Here is a 20037-nt window from a genome sequence, read left to right on the forward strand (position 1 = left end):
GCCTGAAGAAGAGAAGGCTGAGAGGAGATATGATAGCCATGTATAAATATGTGAGGGGAAGCCACAGGGAGGAAGGAGCAAGCTTGTTTTCTGCTTCCCTGGAGACTAGAACGTGAAACAATGGCTTCAAACTACAAGAGAGGAGATTCCATCTGAACATGAGGAAGAACTTCCTGACTGTGAGAGCCGTTCAGCAGTGGAACTCTCTGCCCCGGAGTGTGGTGGAGGCTCCTTCTTTGGAAGTTTTTAAACAGAGGCTGGATGGCCATCTGTAAGGGGTGATTTGAATGCAATATTCCTGCTTCTTGGCAGGGGGTTGGACTGGATGGCCCATGAGGTCTCTTTCAACTCTTTGATTCTATGATTGTATGATTATATGTGTTCATCAACCAAGATGGGGCTGAATGATGTTTTGTACTGCTACAAAGCTTACCTTCCCCCTCCAAGTCTGTAATAAAACTATCTATTGTTGTATGAAAATGGATTTATTGCTAGTATATCGGATAATACGAATATGTTAAATTATACTTGTTTGATGATGACTGGCATGTTGCCTAAAAGTACCTGGGCAGGGGAGGGATAGAACCCAGTGAATCTGGAGAAGGGCAAAATGAAAAGTAAAAAAATAGTGAAGCATGGGATCCTAATAAATGGTTTGTATTCATGATGACCATTTCTCCTCTGCCTCTGCAGATTGACACGCTGGCAGGAGAATACCCTGCTGTAACTAATTACCTCTATGTCACTTATAATGGCCAGGTAAGTACTGTAATTTACTACTGTATAGCTGCAGCGTATTATGATATATTTCCCCCCATTAGTATCTATTGACCTTGCAACTCAAAATTCACTCCGTTTGGAGACAGGTATGGTTTCAAGCACCTGGCAGAGGCATAATCCCACTGGAGGACAGGTGGAAATATTTTTCTGCTATTGTTATGGAGAATGTGAAAATGTAGCTCAAAGCATTTACAGTCCTTCTGAGTCAGCATAGCAAAGATACAAACAGTGAAAATTTACCCATAGTGCTACAGTTTTGTTCCCTAATTCCCAACATGTATGAGCAACCGATATATAGCCTTTGCTCTTTATCATGGACTGCCACAGGAAATTTTATTGACAGCAGGTTTTCGTGACATTTTGCAGTGATCTATATATCTATATATCTATATCTATCTATCTATCTATCTATCTATCTAGAAGGGGCGGGAGAGAAATTTAAATTCTCCATACAAAATTTCGTTCTCAGTGCCAAATTCTCAGTACTGGAAATTTTATTGATGGAGGGAGGCTTTCCTAGATATTTTGCAGTGAGAACATAGATAGATATTTAAATTCTCAGTACCAAATTCAATTTACATAATGCAATATACTATGAGCACAACGGGTAGCCCTGCCCTATCCCATTTTACACCATTTATTGACAGTCAATTGAGTAATGAAAAATGTTAAATCCTTTCCCATACCAGCAGTGTGCTCAAATGAATATCAACATGCCGATTGCTTTATTTGTGCTGAGGCAGTGTTGGCATAAATAGGCAATTATGAGCAGAGTTTTAAAAGTTAATTTTTGGATGACAACTTCTAGAATCCCTCAGATACCACTAAGAACCTGCAATCCAAAAAGTATAATGTAACTTTTCCAAACTCTGGAGTAAGAATACATGAAAGAGAGAATTGTGGCTTAGGGCCCAGCAGCAATCTCTTAAGCAAAACTAAAATCTCTTCACTGAAACTAAAATCTCTTCCTCTTCCCTTGAGAAAGAAGCCCCAAAGTGACCAGACTGCTCCCATGCAAATCCGCCACTCTCCATAGGTACACTATCTCTCTCCTTCCCATGGAGCAGAGCATAGTGGATAGAACAGACACATCAGGTCTGCTACACTTTGAGCATTATTAGATTTTATAAAGGAATATTCTGCTGATGTAGTCCCAAAGTTGTAAATTAATGATAGACGTCTTCCATCCTGGATCTCTCTCAGTTTCCTGACCAGATGTTGATCTTCTTGATTGGTGTTGATCTTATGTTGACTTCCTTCTTAACATTGTAAACATTTCTGCTATCACTGTCCCAATTCTTATCAGAGTTTACTTTTCAGATCTCATTAGCAGGTTTTAATCACAGTCCAGCAAGCAGGTAGTTAGTCATTGCAGGCCTTAATATTATACTGGTGTCTCAAAAATTATTCGCTCCATCCATACATTCATCTTCCATTTTTCCATTCATTCCCACATATCATTAAATCCACATTTATCAAATCTGCAATGATATTTTTGTGACAAAGCCAGCTCCAGCTACTGAGGTTTCCAACCTATAGAGTATACAATCTTCTGCCAAACTGCAGCATAATTTCCATTCTTGAATATCACTTTTCTTCCCAGTGAGTTCCAATATGAGCTGAATTTATTTATTTATTTATTTCGGGCACTTCTACCCCACCCTTCTCAGCCCCCTAGAGGAGACTCAGGGCGGCTTACAACCGGCACAATTCGATGCCAACAATTCATCAGATAAAATACATGACAGCAATAACCACAATAATTAAAATATTCAATTAGCACAATAACAACTAAAAAGCCAATCAAGTGGCCAATGTTCACCAAGTTCTAAAATCCGTAAGTCCCATTACCATAGTCCTTTCCAAATTCTGGTCGTCATTACCTTGTCAGTCTGCCAGATTACCCAAAAGCCTGGTCCCATATCCATGTTTTCAGCTTCCTTCTGAAGGAGAGAAGGGATGTTGATGACCTAATTTCCCCGGGGAGTGAATTCCACAGGCGAGGGGCCACCACTGAGAAGGCCCTGTCCCTCGTCCCCACCAACCTCACTTGTGATAGAGGCGAGGCCGAGAGCAGGGCCTCCCCAGAAGATCTTAAACCCCGAGGTGGGACATAGATGGAGATACGTTCAGACAGGTATGCTGGGCCGGAGCCGTACAGGGTTTTATAGGTCAAAACCAGCACTTTGAATTGTGCTCGGAACTGGATCGGCAGCCAGTGGAGCTGACATAACAGAGGAGTGGTATATTCCCTGTATGACGCTGGTTTTGAACCAGTTGCTGAACACAACTGGTTCAAAACACTTTGGGAGTGGAGCTGTACAGATAGGCAAACATTTTCTGTGCTACCATAACTAGTTAAACTGGTCCTTTTGCAGTATCTGCTTTCTATGTAGCTCTGGCCCTGTGTTGGCTGAATCTGTCTTCCTAAGTCTTTAGATATAGCTCTTTCTGCTGGGCCCAAATTCAGAAGCACTGCTGATAGCTATATCACAAACCCTGATCTGAGGTCACAGAGTGTGGCATCTTAGAAGTTGTTTTTTAATTGAAAACATTCATTACGGCAACATTGTTTTGCAAGCCAGCATTAATCATTGGAAAGATTAGAATGCTATTTTAAACCTATATATTCCCTTGTTTATTATGTGATTATTCATTCCATTCTATTTCAATGAGACACAGGACGTATGTCACAAGGGTGGTTCAGCATCTTTAAAATGCTTCTATAAGGTAAAACGGAGTTTCTAAACTACCAAAACAAACCTGCTTATTTCAGTGTGGAGTTAAATGAGGTCAAACTAAAACCCGAATAGTCTTATTTCTAGAGGAAAAAAAAAACCTATGAGCTACAGATGGTTTATTATCATGAGCACAGTGGATGCTGTTGAGAGTAATTCTCAATAACTTCTCTTATTGTGTTCTATTTCAGGAGCATGATGTAAAATTTGATGACCATGGAATGATGGTGCTGGGCTGTGGACCGTATCACATAGGTAAATCTTGCTTATAGTCCTCTTGTCATTTCACAGCTAAGCCTCTCCTCTGAAAGTCCTTTTGCTTTGTTTGGCACACTTCTTCTGTAATAGCATTTCACAGCGTACTTGAATTTCTCATGCAAAACTTGCATTATGTGATTTGAGTGCTGCATTTTGTAGCATTGGAAATAAAGGTGCTGAATACTTTAAAGGCCTAAGAAGGGTCAGCTGGCAACTGACCATAGAATAATGCATAGAATAAACCTAGAGATGCCTAACGAAATGTTCTCTTATGAAAAAAAAATAGATTTCATGATTTTTAGTTTTCCAGTAACACAGTAATCTCTGAATAGTCATATCTACAAATGCTTAATTCACAAAAAATGCAAAAATGGTTGTATTTGGATCTACTTGGAAAGCTTGCCTTCTCATTTGAATGCCTAAACTCTTATCCTAAATGTTCAGTTGACATTCTAAGTTACTGAAAGGTTGGAAATTTGAGGAATGAAGGACTATTTCAATTCTTATCTCGGGGAGTAAAATTCTCATTTCTCCCAGAGCTGCACCCCTAGACAATAATTTCAATGAACTGTTTCAAATCTGTTTGTGATGGTTTAGATATCATAGATGAGGAAGAATGTTAATGGTTCCAGGACCTATGCACTACTTGTGCAGGTACAGCTGTACCTGGAGCTCCAATTTTGTTTGCTTTGCATTGAATGTTTGTTTGTAGTCCTGAGTTTCAGGGACTCTGCAGATAGGTGGCTTCTTTTGGCTGCAGTCATAGGGCAAGCCACCTGTCAGTTATCGTTGTGTTCCCTAGTTCTGCCCCCTTTTTGGGCTTTGGGGGGAAGGGAGCCATTTTTCAGTTAGTCTCAGCTAGGAAGTCAATGTACAGGACGTGTACAGACTTTCTCCTGTACAAAGGCTTCAACCCTTAAGACTTCCCGGGGGAGGACAGTCTTAAGAGCATCTTAAGATTCCCAAAGGTTCCTGGGAAACACCCTTACAGCCCTGAGGAATTTCGGAGGAAATAACAGCCTTAAAGACTAAAGAGCTCCAGCTGGAGAACATCCACTGCCTTGCTAGTAGGTCCACTCAGTTTGAGAAGCAGTTCGGCCTGGTAGCGGAGCCCACACCAGTGAGGGTTGGATTTCAGTCAGCCTGGGAGAAGTTAAAAATGGGAATTTTCCTTTAAAGAAAACGTTATTGAAGATAGTGCCTGTCCCCTGTGGACAAGATTAAGAGAACCAATACTCTACCAAGAAAGCCTTGAAGTTTCTGTTTAATTGTTCATCAATAAAAGACTTTGTTGTATTTAAGCTCAAGTCTTCTAAAGACCATTTAATGGGGGAAAATCCTCTAAGGACTTCTCTTCAGGCCCCCTGGCTTCCCGTTGGGCTGAAGTTGCACGTCCTGTTTTAAAAGCACTTCGTTTCAAGCCCAGCAGCGACAGAACACTACTACAGGAATTCTGGGAAGATACTACTCCACTGGTCCAGGAGCATACATGTTTACAGCTGCAAACACCTGTGCCTATATTTGGAAAGATTAGATTCCTTTCCCTGACCTTGACATGTTTCAATACCTGTAGGCATTCCTTGCTCTGTGCTATCCTTTTAAAATCCTGTCTAGCTCCATCTCTGTCTTGGCAGGGAGCAGTGTGGAGTTTGACTGGTGTGCCGTTTCTTGCATCCGCACATTGCGCCAGCTCTGCAAAAAGACAGTTGTAGTGAACTGCAACCCAGAGACAGTGAGCACTGATTTTGATGAGTGTGACAGGCTCTACTTTGATGAACTGACACTGGAGAGAATCTTGGACATCTACCAACAGGAGGTAAAATAAATATAAGATTATGAAATGGAGCAAGCCTCAAAGGGATAAAAATTGAGGTTCTGTAATACAAGCCAAGCCCTTTGCAATCAGTCATGCTGCCACCTTTGGCTGGGCACTTCCTAAAGCTACTTGTTTTGACCCTGACATTATATTTTGCATGGCGTTGCTGATCCTAGTAAGTACTCAGTCATGAGTGCCAAATAAATGCAGCTTCCCCTGCCTCCAGATATGACATATTGTGCAGTATTTACAAGCTGATTACATTTATTTCACAGTTATTTATGGCTCAAATTGTTCTGCCCTTGGTGAGCTTAATTTTAACCTGTGATTGTGAAAGCAATTACACACATGCTTAATTTTATGTATCAGGACAATGACACTGAAGCTACAATGATTTTTAAAATGCAAAACATTACAATAAGGGCATCTATTGTGTGTAATATCTCGGTATCTTTCATGGGTTGCTATGACATGTTTGTATAGGTTGAGTATCCCTCATCCAAAATACTTGGTATCAAAAATGTTTTGGATTTTTTCAGATATTGGGATACCTATATTTGCATATATTTACAAAACACGTCTAATACCAAGCATGAGATATCATGGAAATAGACCACAATGCTAAACGCAGAATTCATTCACACTTCGTGTACATGTTATACATAGCTTGAGGGTCATTTTATACTCTAGTTTTATACTTTGTGTGCGAAACAAAGTTTATGTACATTGAACTATGAGAACAAAGGTGTCATTATCACAGCCACTCATGTAGTTGATCTTGGAGTGTTTTGGATTTCAGAATTCTAGATGCGTAAGAGCTCTTTCCCCCAAAACAGAATATTTAGTATGTTCATGCTTTTTAAACATAAATTCCCTAAACGTTTTGACATGTTATTGCTAAATGGATAGAAGCCTGATCCAGTGGGCAAGACAGCATGGATTGTAATTCAGTTAATATCTAGTGTCTGGCTAGTTTTTCCCCCCTCAAAAAACTAAAATAAAATTCAGGGCAAGGCAACACACCAACTTATCAATTTTGGGAAACAAGATCCACTGTCCTTCTTGCATCGGAGAAACTGAATGGGAAATAGCTCATTTACAGCTGGTTTATCTCATAGAAAACAACATTTTCTGCACAGAAAATATTTCTGTGCAAAATACATGTATAAGTTTTGGGAAGAATGCATCCATAATTGCTAAGATTCCTGCCAGTCCAGAATTATTCTCTTTAAGGTTTCATGAGAGTCGCAAAACAAAATTCCGAGCATTTTGGGGCGGGGGGGGGGGGTGTGGTATTTTAATTATTTCCCATCTCTAGTTGACAAGCTGGAATGTGTCCAGAGGAAGGCGACTAAAATGATCAAGGGTCTGGAGAACAAGCCCTATGAGGAGTGGCTTAAAGAGCTGGACATGTTAAGCCTGTAGAAGAGAAGGCTGAGAGGAGGCATGATAGCCATGGATAAATATGTGAGGGGCAGTCACAGGGAGGAAGGAACAAGCTTGCTGCCATGGAGACTAGGACATGGAACAATGGCTTCAAACTACAAGAAAGGAGATTCCATCTGAACATGAGGAAGAACTTCCTGACTGTGAGAGCCGTTCAGCAGTGGAACTCTCTACCCCAAAGTGTGGTGGGGGCTCCTTCTATGGAGGCTTTTAAACATAGGCTGGATGGCCATCTGTCGGGGAGCTTTGAATGCGATTTTCCTGCTTCTTGGCACAGGGTTGGACTGGATGGCCCACAAGGTCTCTTCCAGCTCTATGATTATATTTGAATATCATGATGAGGGTTTTTGACAGCCACAGCTGTTTGGCAACATTTTTCAGTTTCAGAGTATCTAAAAAGGTGTTTTCTGGATACCCAATCTTGTAAATGCTCTGTTTTCAGGTTGTAAGTCACCACTACTAGAAGGGGACCACTGCAATATCTTTGTGTGAGAGCCAAGCAGTCTTGTGTTTCTGTGATCCAAGCTTTTCTCATTTCTGTTTCATGTTTATTGATGGCTGGTTACAGTTAATGAACTGCACTGTGTTTCCTAATATTTTCTTTGCATCTAAATCCTATAGGCATGTGATGGTTGCATCATCTCTGTAGGTGGACAGATTCCAAATAACCTAGCTGTGCCACTCTACAAGAATGGGATTGAAATTATGGGTACACACCCTCTGCAGGTTGACCGGGCAGAAGACCGATCTGTATTTTCAGCTGTTCTCGATCAGTTACAGGTGGCTCAGGCACCCTGGAAAGCAGTTGATTCCTTGGTATGTACTAAATATGCATATTATTAATGTTGTGTACCTTCAAGTCAATTTTGGACTATGGTGATATGAAGTTCAAGTTATCATGGGGTTTTCTGGCAATATTTGTTTTGAGTCAGAGATAGTATGACTTTTGCACCCATTGGATTTCCCTGGTTGTGTAGGAATTCAAGCCATGGTTGCCAGAGTTGTAGTTCAATGCTTGCACCACTACACCATGCTGACTCACCACACACACACAAAATCTCTGTTTAGTAATACTGATTTAAGACAATAGTGACAATTACAGTTTTTCTGTCTATTCCTGGAAGGATGCATTTATATTTCAGCAAAAGCTTAAATCTGTCATCCATAAAGTCAAGCAAGCTGGTGCCTAGTTCCCAGTGAGCTTTCATTTGGGATTTACCGCTTCTGAAAGCAGATTGGGGCACATGCTATGGTAACTGCTTATTTATGTGCCCCCCTCTGAAGTATATATCAAGGAGAATACAGAGTTTGATTCCTTTTTTCTGACCTGCTTGGGCTGGAGTGATTTTTATTGTCCCTCCTCCAATCTGCTGTCCACATTGGTACATTTTGCATACTCATTGGTCATTTCAAATGCATTGTGCTATTATATCTCTATACCATATTGAGTGAATAAGACTCAGACAGAACCATGGTTTGCTTATACTGTCACCTGAACCAGCAGGCAACACAGGGTGCTGGGTTGAAGAAAACAATTGTTCAGTTTGCTGAACATTAGCTTCAGCTTGAGGAACCATATTTTCTGGAATCCCAAGTGTTCATAATTCTTACGACTTTGCCACACACACACACAATCAGTCTTTCTACACATTTAAGGAAAGGCAACCCATTGTGCCTTTCAGTTGTGGTGGTGAGGTACTTTGTGGTTTCTAAAGTTTTGGTTTTTCCAATGATTCCTAAGCTAGTTGAAATTCAACTTATTTTTTAATTCCCCACATGTTGTTGTTCATTTATTCAGTCGCTTCCGACTCTTCGTGACCTCATGGACCAGCCCACGCCAGAGCTCCCTGTCAGTCGTCACCACCCCCAGCTCCTTCAAGGTCAATCCAGTCACTTCAAGGGTGCCATCCATCCATCTTGCCCTTGGTCGGCCCCTCTTCCTTTTTCCTTCCATTTTCCCCAGCATAACTGTCTTCTCTAAGCTTTCTTGTCTTTATGTGGCCAAAATACTTCATCTTTGCCTCTAATATCCTTCCCTTCAATGAGCAGTTGGGCTTTATTTCCTGAAGTATGGACTGGTTGGATCTTCTCGTGGTCCAAGGCACTCTCAGAACATTCCTCGAGCACCACAGTTCATCTATCTTCCTTTGCTCAGTCTTCCTTTTGGTCCAGCTCTCACATCCGTAGGTGACTATGGGGAATACCATTGCTTTAGCTATACGGATTTTGGTTGCCAGTGTGATGTCTCTACTCTTCACTATTTTATCGAGATTCCCCGCATAGAGATGGGCAAAATGGCCAATTACCCCATGTGATGTTAATCCCTGTTGCCTGCTTGTAAATAAAATAATGACACTGTGTGTGGGGTGAGCCAAAATGCCAGTTTCCCCAGACTGCCAATGCAGAGGCTTGGGGAGAGATCAGTCATCAACCCAAAGGTGCTGGGAAAGACAAGGATTAATTTAAAACCACTCACTATGATCTGGGGTGATGTTTTTAAAAAGATAAATAATCAAAATCCTGGAGGGCCAATGGAAGGAAATCTCAGTGCAAAAGACTCAAGGGAAAGTGCCGCACTAAGAAAGGTGCTTCTGTTTCAGTCAAGGGTCTTGAGTGCAAACAACCCCAGTGCCACAATGCATTTGAAAGGTGCTTCTGTGTCAATGGAAGGGTCTTGAATGCAGTGCTGCCTTAAAGGATGCCTGTTTTAAAAAGTGTGCTGATATCCTTGAAACGGGAGGAGTCATTGCCTGCCCATGTGATGGAAATTGAGTATATGGTTGAGTTAGAAGCTGGAGGAGGCAATCTTAGTATGATGGAAGTGAGTAAATTCTTCGTCTTCTTTAAAGGCAGAACCCAATGAAACTCCCCCCTTTCTCTTGCTTTCCCTCGTTTTCTCCAGCTCCATGTGATGAAATCCATCGAGCTCAGCAAGATGGACCAATTCTAGTCTCTCTCAGTTTCCCATGTATTTAATCATATCCCTGCATCATTACCTATTGTTCTTTTGTCCCTAAAAATAATGCAAATGTTGTATAAAGGTTGCCCCTCATGGAGATTTTTGAAAATTCTCTTATACACTGTAATGTGCATTTTACTTTAATATATGCATTTTATATTCTTTGTGGTATAATTTTAGGGTTTTATTGAACTGTATTAAAAAAGGAAATGTGTGAATCAAAGTATATCAGTGGTTAGATCAAGGCATTGATTTTAGAAATACAAATCAGTTGACCATGGCAGACCTCACTATTGACCTATCTCTTAAATGCCAACTTCTTGAACTATTTTATTTCCAGTATGTTCACTCCCTGAAAACTAGTGACCCGTTCATAAAATTCCAATTAACTTATTTTGGCCTTGAAAAGGGAATAAGGAGTTTTTCTCCAGGGGTGCTGTCATCTCTGGACTTCATTTTTGCAAGGACTGGGTTCTGTACATTTTCCCAGAGCCAAATACGTTACCTTTTATTGGTTTCTCAGTCTAAAATATAAGGTTTAAACAAGAACTTTGTAATTCCTTTTTCTATTGGTTTTCAAAAATCTCAAACAGACTGGGACAGTTTGCATAATAAAAAGAGAGAAGGAGTGGGGAAGAAAACTGCTTAGTTCTTCTGACGATTTCATAGTCCAAAATAATCCTCCAAAACTTGTATTATTTTTGAAGTCAATCTTACACATCGAAACAAAATATTCTATTATACATCATAGTACAATATCACAAGGAAACGGCTATCAACAGTACTTTTTTTAGTACTTTATTGTGTCACTTATTCTTCTTATTGTGTCCTTCATGTCAACTCTGACCCTATAGCAATTCTGTCATAATGTTTTCATGGCCAAAATAATTCAGAGGGATTAGCTATTATCTTCCTAAAGTCTAAAAATATATGACTAAACCAAGGTTGTCCAACGAGTTTTCCTGGGTGAGAGAAAGTTTGAACCCTAGTCTTCTGGCAACCTACTCCAGCTCTCAAACTATTACACGTCTGTCTCTCTGACCTTTCTATTTCTTTTTTTAGAACTAATGCTTGAAAATGGCCTAAAATGGAGTGGGCCAATCCAAAAAGTCCTTCACAATCATTTCAACTCTCCAAAAGTAGCATGAAAATGTGATTATTATCAGTTATCACTTGTGACTGAGTATGATTGCTTTCCAAATCTAGGTTCTTGACAGTGGGTCCTTAGGTGACTATAGAGACCTATTCTTGATCTGCATATTCTTTTGTAGTGAGGACATCAGTTTCCAGATTGAAGGCAGTCCCAACAAGAGTTGGTTTGATGTGCCTTTATCTTGACACGTTTCTCCCTCTCACCCCCTATTCGTACCTCTTCAAATTCCATAGCACTGTTGGTAACACCGGACCTTGGTGTCTAGGCCACAGTTTTTAAGGGCAAGGGCTTCGCAGTATCTGTCATGGCTCATGTGAGAAGCACATTGCAGTGGTCTCTGGCACATATAATTACATGGTCTAAGAGGTGCCAATGCTTCCATGGTGCCTTAAACTTGTTTATTTTTTGGTGGAAGAGCATGTTGGTGATGACAAGGCCGTGTTTCGAACATTTGGTGAGAAATAGGATGTCATTCAGGTTGTTGTTTCCAACCACATCTTTCCTTTTCTGGCTACAGGTCAAAATCTCATCCAACTCTTGCATTACAATCACCCAGGAGGATGATTTGACCTCCTTAGATATCTTCGCTGTGTCCAGTTGACTTTAAATTTTTTCCTTGATGTCTTAATCAACATCTAGTGTTGGTGCATGGACACTTATGATAGTTGCTTGCTTGTTTTTGGCAAAATTAATTCGGAGGGTTGAGAGTTGTTTGTTAATGCTGATGGGTGCTTCAGACTGATGCTTCGCCAGGTCATTTCACCAGCTGACTCCGTGAATTCTTCCTTTTTGTTCAGGCAGTTCCTTCCAGAAGCAGATGTAGTTTCTCTTTTCTTCCTTGAGCTGTCCCTCTTATGCTCTCTGGGTCTCTTGAAGTGCATTGTATAAGCGTTAAAGCATCTAAGCTCCCTTGCAATAATAGCAGCCCTTCATTCAGGACGTTCATTGTCTGTGTTTTTCCACAGTGTCCGTATGTTCAATGTTCCAAAGTTCATTTTTCTTTTTTGGCTGCAAGGTGGTGACACCTCTGGATTTGGCAGTCGAGTCAGGGATAAGAGAGGCAAACTATGTTTAGGGCATTTATGTTTAGCCCTCTCCCCATATGGGGTGAGCAGAGAATATCCTCAAAAGGGCTGCTCATTCATGGATGCTACTCAACTGCCTTGGACCTTGAGGTAGAACAACAGAATCCATATCCTCCACCCATGTGCCAGTCTGTAACTAGGGGCTTCCAGATTTCACATTCCTGCCCGTCACCACTTGCTAATTGCTATGTGACTTTTGTCGGTTTCTTTTTCTTTTCCTTGGAAGACCCTTGTGCGTGAATTTGTTTTTTGTGTGGGGGTCAGTCCACACCCGACCAACACACAGTCCTCATAGAATGAGGATCACATCCAGTGGTATGGTTAGCCTGACAACTGGTGGCTTCTCCTCTGTTGCAGCCTTCCTCTGCTTTCACAGCCATTGTAACATGTACCATGTTATCTTCTGCCTTCTCCACCATTGAGGACTTCGGATTGTGCTTGGTCTGATCCCTCCCCTGTGGCCTTGACTCTGTGGCACATGACTCTGATGGCTTCGCCCACAGGTTCACTGGAACACACAAGCCCCCTCACCATGACAAGATTGCAATGCATTGAGGGGAAAAATTAAAATGTGATATGTTACATACACAAAAGAAAAAGCTGTTAGCAAACCTTTTATTCACCCCAGAAAGTAGTGTGTTACTTGTAACATGTTTTTTCCCAAGCTTTGTTTTGTACCTGTGGAGGAAGTAATACAAGAAGAAAAATTAAGCAGCCTTTTCCCCAGTACCTTCCTTCAGTTCAGTGTAGTCTCCACAATATGGTTTTGGTTTTTGGTCCTTTTAAGGAGGAAAAATACAGAAAGGATAAATCATGGAATTCTTCATATATGGTAATTTGAACCCCAGTGGGGGTCCCACAAATTCTCTATGTGCTACCATTTTAAAGCATAAAAAATGAGCTGAGTATTAACGGACGAAAACCAAGACTGTTTAAAGAATTTGGGCCAGCCATATAACAATAACTGAGTACTGGCCTTTTGACAAGGTAGATACTAGGCTTGGGTAACAACGGAAATTTTTTTTCTAAACCCGTTTCATTTTTTAGGGGTCCATTGCGTTTTGTTTTTTAAAAGAATTCCGAAATTTTCCTTTTAAAAATTTCAAAATTTACGAAATTTCGTATAATTACGAATCGATTCGTTAATGGCGGACGCGATTGCGCAATATGCTAAAAAAAACCTCCAAATGGGACAGGGGGAACTTCTGAAGCTTCCCTCTCCCTCTGTTGTTGACTGTTGGTGTGATAAAACAAACAAAAACTATAAAACTTGCACCAGACATGTTTCGAATCTAATTTACTCCTCACAGTATTCCTGCATGGCTCAATATTGGATCGTAAGCTAATTTAAATACGAATTAATAACGAATTACGAAATTGACGAACGAAACCACCTAAGCCTAGTAGATACATCTGAATGACACAATAGGTTCAGCAGCCACACTTCAGATTTACAAAACCGCTTTCCTGAGCTTCTCCATGATGCTACCAGATCTCTCATTCAGAAAAGTTAGGAAATTCTTTTCCCCATTTTCTAAAAATGAAAGTGCACGATTCATATCAACTGCAAACTTGATCTTTTCATAATTTTAGGATGATGCTGTTGCATTTGCAAACTTGGTTAGCTATCCATGCTTGTTGAGACCTTCTTACGTCTTGAGGTAAGTCTTATTTTTCAGTACATGCTGAAATTTCTGCATTGCCTGCATGAACTGAGATGTGAACATTTTTTGAATACTGCTAATGCCACATGTGGATGTTATCTGGTTTTCAGACCCACGTGCACTCTGATAGCTAAAGATACCTGGTTGGTCACTTTGTAACTGAAGTCAGAACATGGCCTTTTAATTTAATGTTGTATTTGAAATGCCAAAGCAGGGTTGTTCCTTATAAGTTTGTAATTAAGCATAACATTGCCTCCTTCCTTCCTTCCTTCCTTCCTCATTATGCACTCACATGCCAGAGCTCAGAAATAACATGCTCTGAAATAAGTGACTCCTTAAGCTTCCTCAGTATAAAGCAACACAGTTATACAGTAATAACAGTGGGAGGGGATTGAAACAAATAATTAGTTTTGTAGGTTTTTCGGGCTATATGGCCATGTTCTAAAACAGTGGTTCTCAACCTGTGGGTCCCCAGGTGTTTTGGCCTACAACTCCCAGAAATCCCAGCCAGTTTACCAGCTGTTAGGATTTCTGGGAGTCCCCTGCTTGGGATCAAGAAAGTGGAGCTTTTCTGGGAGTTGGAGACTAAAAACATCTGGGGACCCCAGGTTGAGAACCACTGTTCTAAAAGCATTCTCTCCTGATGTTTCGTCTGAATCTATGGCAAGCATCCTCAGAGGTTGTGAGGACCTCACAAACTCTGAGGATGCTTGCCATAGATGCAGGCAAAACATCAGGAGATAATGCTTCTAGAACACGGCCATATAGCCCGAAAAACCTACAACAACCCAGTGATTCCAGCCATGAAAGCCTTTGACAATACATGAAATAACTCGTAACTTATTTCAAAATGTTACTTTTGGATGAGCATTTCAATGTGATTTGGGAATGAGAGGTTAAGGGTCAATTTAAACCATGTTAATTTTTAGAGAATGGGGCTTACTACAGCTGCACCCTGCATTAAAAACACACACACAAAGGGGAAGTTCAAATCATGAAGCAGGGTTTGCACTTGTGTTCAGGCAGTGCACAAACACAGATATGTCCATATTTTCTTTCTTTCTTAGGGCGGATTAGGAAATGGGGGAGGGGGAAGAAGAATGGGAATCCAGCTCATGCTCAGCCATGCTGAACCTGCTTCAGCAGATGACAGAACCGCAGTCGAGCCAAAATATAACCTAGAACCAGCATTTTTCATGCCGATTCCTAGCTGCAATATGTGCCAGAGTAGAATCAATTTATGAAATTTTTCACTTCCCTGTCCATCACACATCCTTGTTTAAAGGCTTTAGGTCCAGCTATGAAACATATGACCTCATCAGATGAGCCATTGGAATCACCATGCATTGTGGTGAATATGGCTGTGCCTGTAGGGCGCTTGGGGAACCCGTTGCCCCACACGCTTGTCCCATCACATGGGGGGAAGAGTCAGCTGCCCAGCTTCCTCCTATTGCTTCAGAGGCAACATGGGAAGTTTTCTGAGTTGCCGCTGAGTTGTAGCATATGCCAGATCTTCTATAGTTTTACAACGGAGCCCCATCGGAATTATCCCATTGGAACTATCACATCAGAAGTAGTTCAGTATTGTGGGATGGGAGCCAGTCTGCTCTGTCATAAAACTATAGAAGATCTGGCACATGCTGTCAAAAATAAGTCCATCTGATGAGGTGGTTGGATGTATTCAGTGTGTCTGTGGGATGTATTGTTAACATATTTGAAACAAAATGTCATATGTTGATATTTTTAAAGTAAAATTCATGTTGTTTCGCTGGTATATAACAGCATGTTTTACTTTTCAAAAATTATATTCAACAATTTTTTTTTATATTGCCAATAATTTTTTCATTGATATTTTATTTAAAAATGTAACCTGCCCTGAGCAGGAATATCTCCAATTCATCAAAAGCACTATGGAGGGATAAGTACTTAGTCTGTTTCTTGGATTCTAGATAAGGGTAGTTTCCCTAGGGATGGTATTTCATAACCAAGGAGTCATCAGTGAGAAGGCTGTGCTTTCCGTAGTTATCATCCTTTAGCAGTGGGAGTACAGAGAAGAGGAATTTGAAAGATGACCTGAGTGATCAGGCAAGCTCAAATTTAGGCAGTTAAATGTCTAAAACAAATGCAATGGCACACATTTTTCTGGCATTTCCCTTGGAACTTTTGAGTATTAGCGGTAAATGTCAGCATGTTATTCACACATAAAATGAGATGTGGAGGTGGAGGAAAGAACCCTTGTGAATTGGAAATTATCCTAAGAATGATTTCAATTTTTACTTCTAAAGAAGACGGGTATACCTGGATCACGTTGACAACTTCTGTCTGGAAAACCCCCTATTTAGCTGTAGATGTTTTATATTAAATTTATACTGTGGCAGCTGGTTTTTTCCCCAGGACATGGTTGACAAACAAAACAAAGAGAACTGGAAATGAGTTGAATCAATGTACAGAGATGTTCTAAATACTCCCCCTCCAAAGCTTAATGCAGCAAAGTGCTTATTCACAGATGAGAGGATAGGAAGAGAAATAGAGTTTGCTGAGCACAGTTTGCAAGCGCAAATGGAAATTGAGTTGATGACTTCTGATAATAAAAGAGAGGCAAACTATCAATCTGAGGGTTGCAACCCTGACACTGAATGAAGCAGAAAGAATATTTAAGCCAAGGGACAAAATGATTGCCAGTACAGTGTAGCCATCAGCATATGTGTAGAAGGCCTCCATAATGCAATTAACTATAAGTTTGCATTAAATAATTCAATCCAATTCTTTTTCTTTTCCACTGGACTTTAAATGCAATCTGAAGGATTCTCGAGTATGAGAAGGATTCTTTGATTCCAACTTTGTTAAACCCCTGTGCCGGCAGGACTGAAGACCGACAGGTCACAAGTTCGAATCCGGGGAGAGGCGGATGAGCTCCCTCTATCAGCTCCATCTCCTCATGCGGGGACATGAGAGAAGCCTTCCACAAGGATGATAAAAACATCAAATCATCCAGGCATCCCCTGGGCAACGTCCTTGCAGACGGCCAGTTCTTTCACACCAGGAGCGACTTGCACTCACTCCTGACATGAAAAAAACAACAACTTTGTTGTGTTACACACACACACATTATTTATATATATACACACACACATACACACACACTAGCTTTTGTGTCAATAAATAATAATAATAATAGATGAATTATTATTATTATTATTATTATTATTATTATTATTAAACATAGTTCTAAAAATACAAAGAGAGTTAAACCTTTGGACTACACAACTCATTCTCCTGGAAGATTCTCCCCACTGTTAGATATATCCTTGATCAATACTAGAATTTGAAACTCCTGATTCAGATCTCCCTTGGGAATGTATGAGCGGCTTCCACATTGTCCTCTTTTTCTGACACAAATTCTCTGATTCCATAAATGCAGTGGTTGGGTCTTGTGTGGAAGAAGATCAGAGATGAATGAAGATAAATTAAAGGATCAACACTAAGATGAATTAAAAACATTTCACAAATAGGCATTTTTCACAACAACAAGCTGTGTTTCTGGCTCCTTTAAAGAAAAACACAGAAACATCTGCTGCAGAACCCCCCCCCCCTTTAATTCTAGTATGTTCTTGGTAGCACTCATCTTTTACGAATAAGTACAATACTGACTCACTTTGATGAACAGTTCCTTCATGCTTCAGCTTATACCCCTCTATTCCGCTTTGGTTAGACCACAACAGGAATATTGTGTCCAATTCTGGGCACCACAATTGAAGAGAGATGTTGACAAGCTGGAATGTGTCCAGAGGAGGGCGACTAAAATGATCAAGGGTCTGGGGAACAAGCCCTATGAGGAGCGGCTTAAGGAGCTAGGCATGTTTCGTCTGAAGAAGAGAAGACTGAGAGGGGATATGATAGCCATGTATAAAATATGTGAGAGGAAGCCACAGGGAGGAGGGAGCAAGCTTGTTTACTGCTGCCCTGGAGACTAGGACGTGGAACAATGGCATCAAACTACAAGAAAGGAGATTCCATCTGAACATGAGGAAGAACTTCCTGACTGTGAGAGCCATTCAGCAGTGGAACTCTCTGCCCCGGGGTGTGGTGGAGGGTCCTTCTTTGGAAGCTTTTAAACAGAGGCTGGATGGCCATCTGTCAGGGGTGCTTTGAATGCAATATTCCTGCTTCTTGGCAGGGGGTTGGACTGGATGGCCCACGAAGTCTCTTCCAACTCTTTGATTCTATGATTCTATGAAAGAACGGGGACATTGGTTTGAACAGACAAGAAATTCTGAACATGAAAACACCAAGATATGACAGCATCTTTAACCTAAGATTTTTCTTCCTTTCTCTCTTCTTAGTGGCTCAGCAATGAATGTAGTATATAATGAAAAAGAGATGAAAAAGTTCTTAGCAGAGGCAACCAGAGTTTCACAGGTATTGTAACATATTTTATAATTACCTCAGATTAATTTTGCTGTAGCGTTTCTTATCAACCGTCACCCAGAGGACCTTTCCATCTGTCGTCCCAAGACTGTGGAATTACCTGCCAGAAGAGAGCCAACAGCTAAATGAACTGTCAGAATTTAAAACAAAACTGACGACCTCTCTCTTCCAGCAGGCCTATCTAGCCAGTTTTAACTTGTGAACTTTAACCTGCATTTTATTGGTGTTGATCTTGTGTGTGTCTTGTTATATGTAGTTTAATAGTGTTGTGGTTTATCTTTCTGTTTTAACCATATTGTACCCCACCTTGAGCCATAAGGAGAGGTGAACAATAAATAATAATAATAATAATAATAATAATAATAATAATAACAACAACAACAACCATTATCCAGGTACTCTGTCTTGTCTCTTCTAGATACACCAAATTCATAACCTAAGAACAGATTCTGACTTATGACTGGTTTATACAAGAACAGACAAGCCAGAGAGCAAGATATAACAATAAAAACAAAGAATGGATAGTGCGTTATTGGTTTATTTAGCTGTTTTCACTTGCAATATGAGCACCCCTCTTTCTTTTTCTCTTGACAGCAGGCAGTCATCATTGTGTCCTAATTATGCTTCTTTATGCTTTATTGTTGGATGCCTCTTCAAGTCATCTTCCATTATTTTTGTGCCTCTAAAATGTTTAGTTTCCTCCCCACCTCCCTTGGATACCTGCCTTTATTGTGGGTAGACTTTGAAGAAGGTTTATGGTAAACCTTCACTAATTCATGAAAACCTCAGAAACCCCATAATAGGTTCACCATAGGTTCTCCATAAATTAGTCCCCATCTACACTGACAACTTAATGCTAAATAGACTACAAACTCCTCCAAAAGTATGCAAAAGGAAGTCTCTAATACACATCAGCACTCTGTTGTTTGTGCAATTGTCATCCAGGTCTCAAACTAGTTTCAGGGTTTCCTTTGCCTGCTAACCCCCGAAATAACGAGACCAAACACAAGTATTTGGGTTTAAATATGGGCAACTTTTATTGTTACCTATTGAACTTTGACCGGATCTAAATCTATGGATCCTGAACTTGGTGGCAAAGCCGAGGTAGCGTCCCTGCCCGGCCTACCCGTCGACTAGTTAGGGCGAAACCCCCGGGTCCCCAGGAAACCTAATCCTGGCAATCTCAAAGGAAAATGAGTCGGAGAAGTCCCCCTCAGGATATCTGAGACCTGACTCTCCCCATTCCTAGGCCATCAGAATTTCCCTCACCTCAACAGACTGAACCTTAGGTGAGTGTTTTAGTTAATGGCCTTCACCCCTGCATATACCAAATTTTAGCTTTTCTTAACTCTTTACCGAAATCACCTATTTAATGCCACACCATCCCCAATTTGCCCTGCAACAGTATAGGGTAGGCGAAAAAACCCTTGTAGAGCATTAGAGGGGAAAAAATTCCTACCCAGCTCCTTAACGGCAACCCTAATATACTGTTTAATGGGCGGGAGTGGTGGGTCGACGCTCGGATTCAGACTGAATAAGAGGGCAGGCCAATGCCAAAGGCCTGGCCCTGCCCTGTTTAAAATAGTTCCTCCGGAACTCATTGCTGTCTCTTCGGGTGAAGAGGCAAATTGCTCCACCAGCCCAGTTGCGCCGATCAGGTAAAGCCCCATGTCATTATTTGCACAGCAAAACTGCTTCCTTCAATCAATA

At 40.8% G+C, this 20037-nt stretch overlaps 1 protein-coding gene across 1 annotated transcript in view; it reads left to right on the top strand.

The window, feature by feature from the left end:
* The window catches only part of CPS1 (carbamoyl-phosphate synthase 1), a 198399-nt gene that overhangs the window by 124891 nt on the left and 53471 nt on the right, over positions 1-20037 (top strand). Inside the window, exons 23-28 of the mRNA XM_067463940.1 lie at positions 694-759; positions 3710-3773; positions 5411-5592; positions 7660-7854; positions 13829-13896; positions 18243-18318. Of these exons, the coding sequence (XP_067320041.1) occupies positions 694-759; positions 3710-3773; positions 5411-5592; positions 7660-7854; positions 13829-13896; positions 18243-18318 (651 nt within the window). The remainder of the gene's footprint in view (positions 1-693; positions 760-3709; positions 3774-5410; positions 5593-7659; positions 7855-13828; positions 13897-18242; positions 18319-20037) is intronic.

The sequence above is a fragment of the Anolis sagrei genome, chromosome 1, assembly GCF_037176765.1.
Source record: "Anolis sagrei isolate rAnoSag1 chromosome 1, rAnoSag1.mat, whole genome shotgun sequence".
In the NCBI taxonomy this organism is placed as follows: Eukaryota; Metazoa; Chordata; class Lepidosauria; order Squamata; family Dactyloidae; genus Anolis; species Anolis sagrei.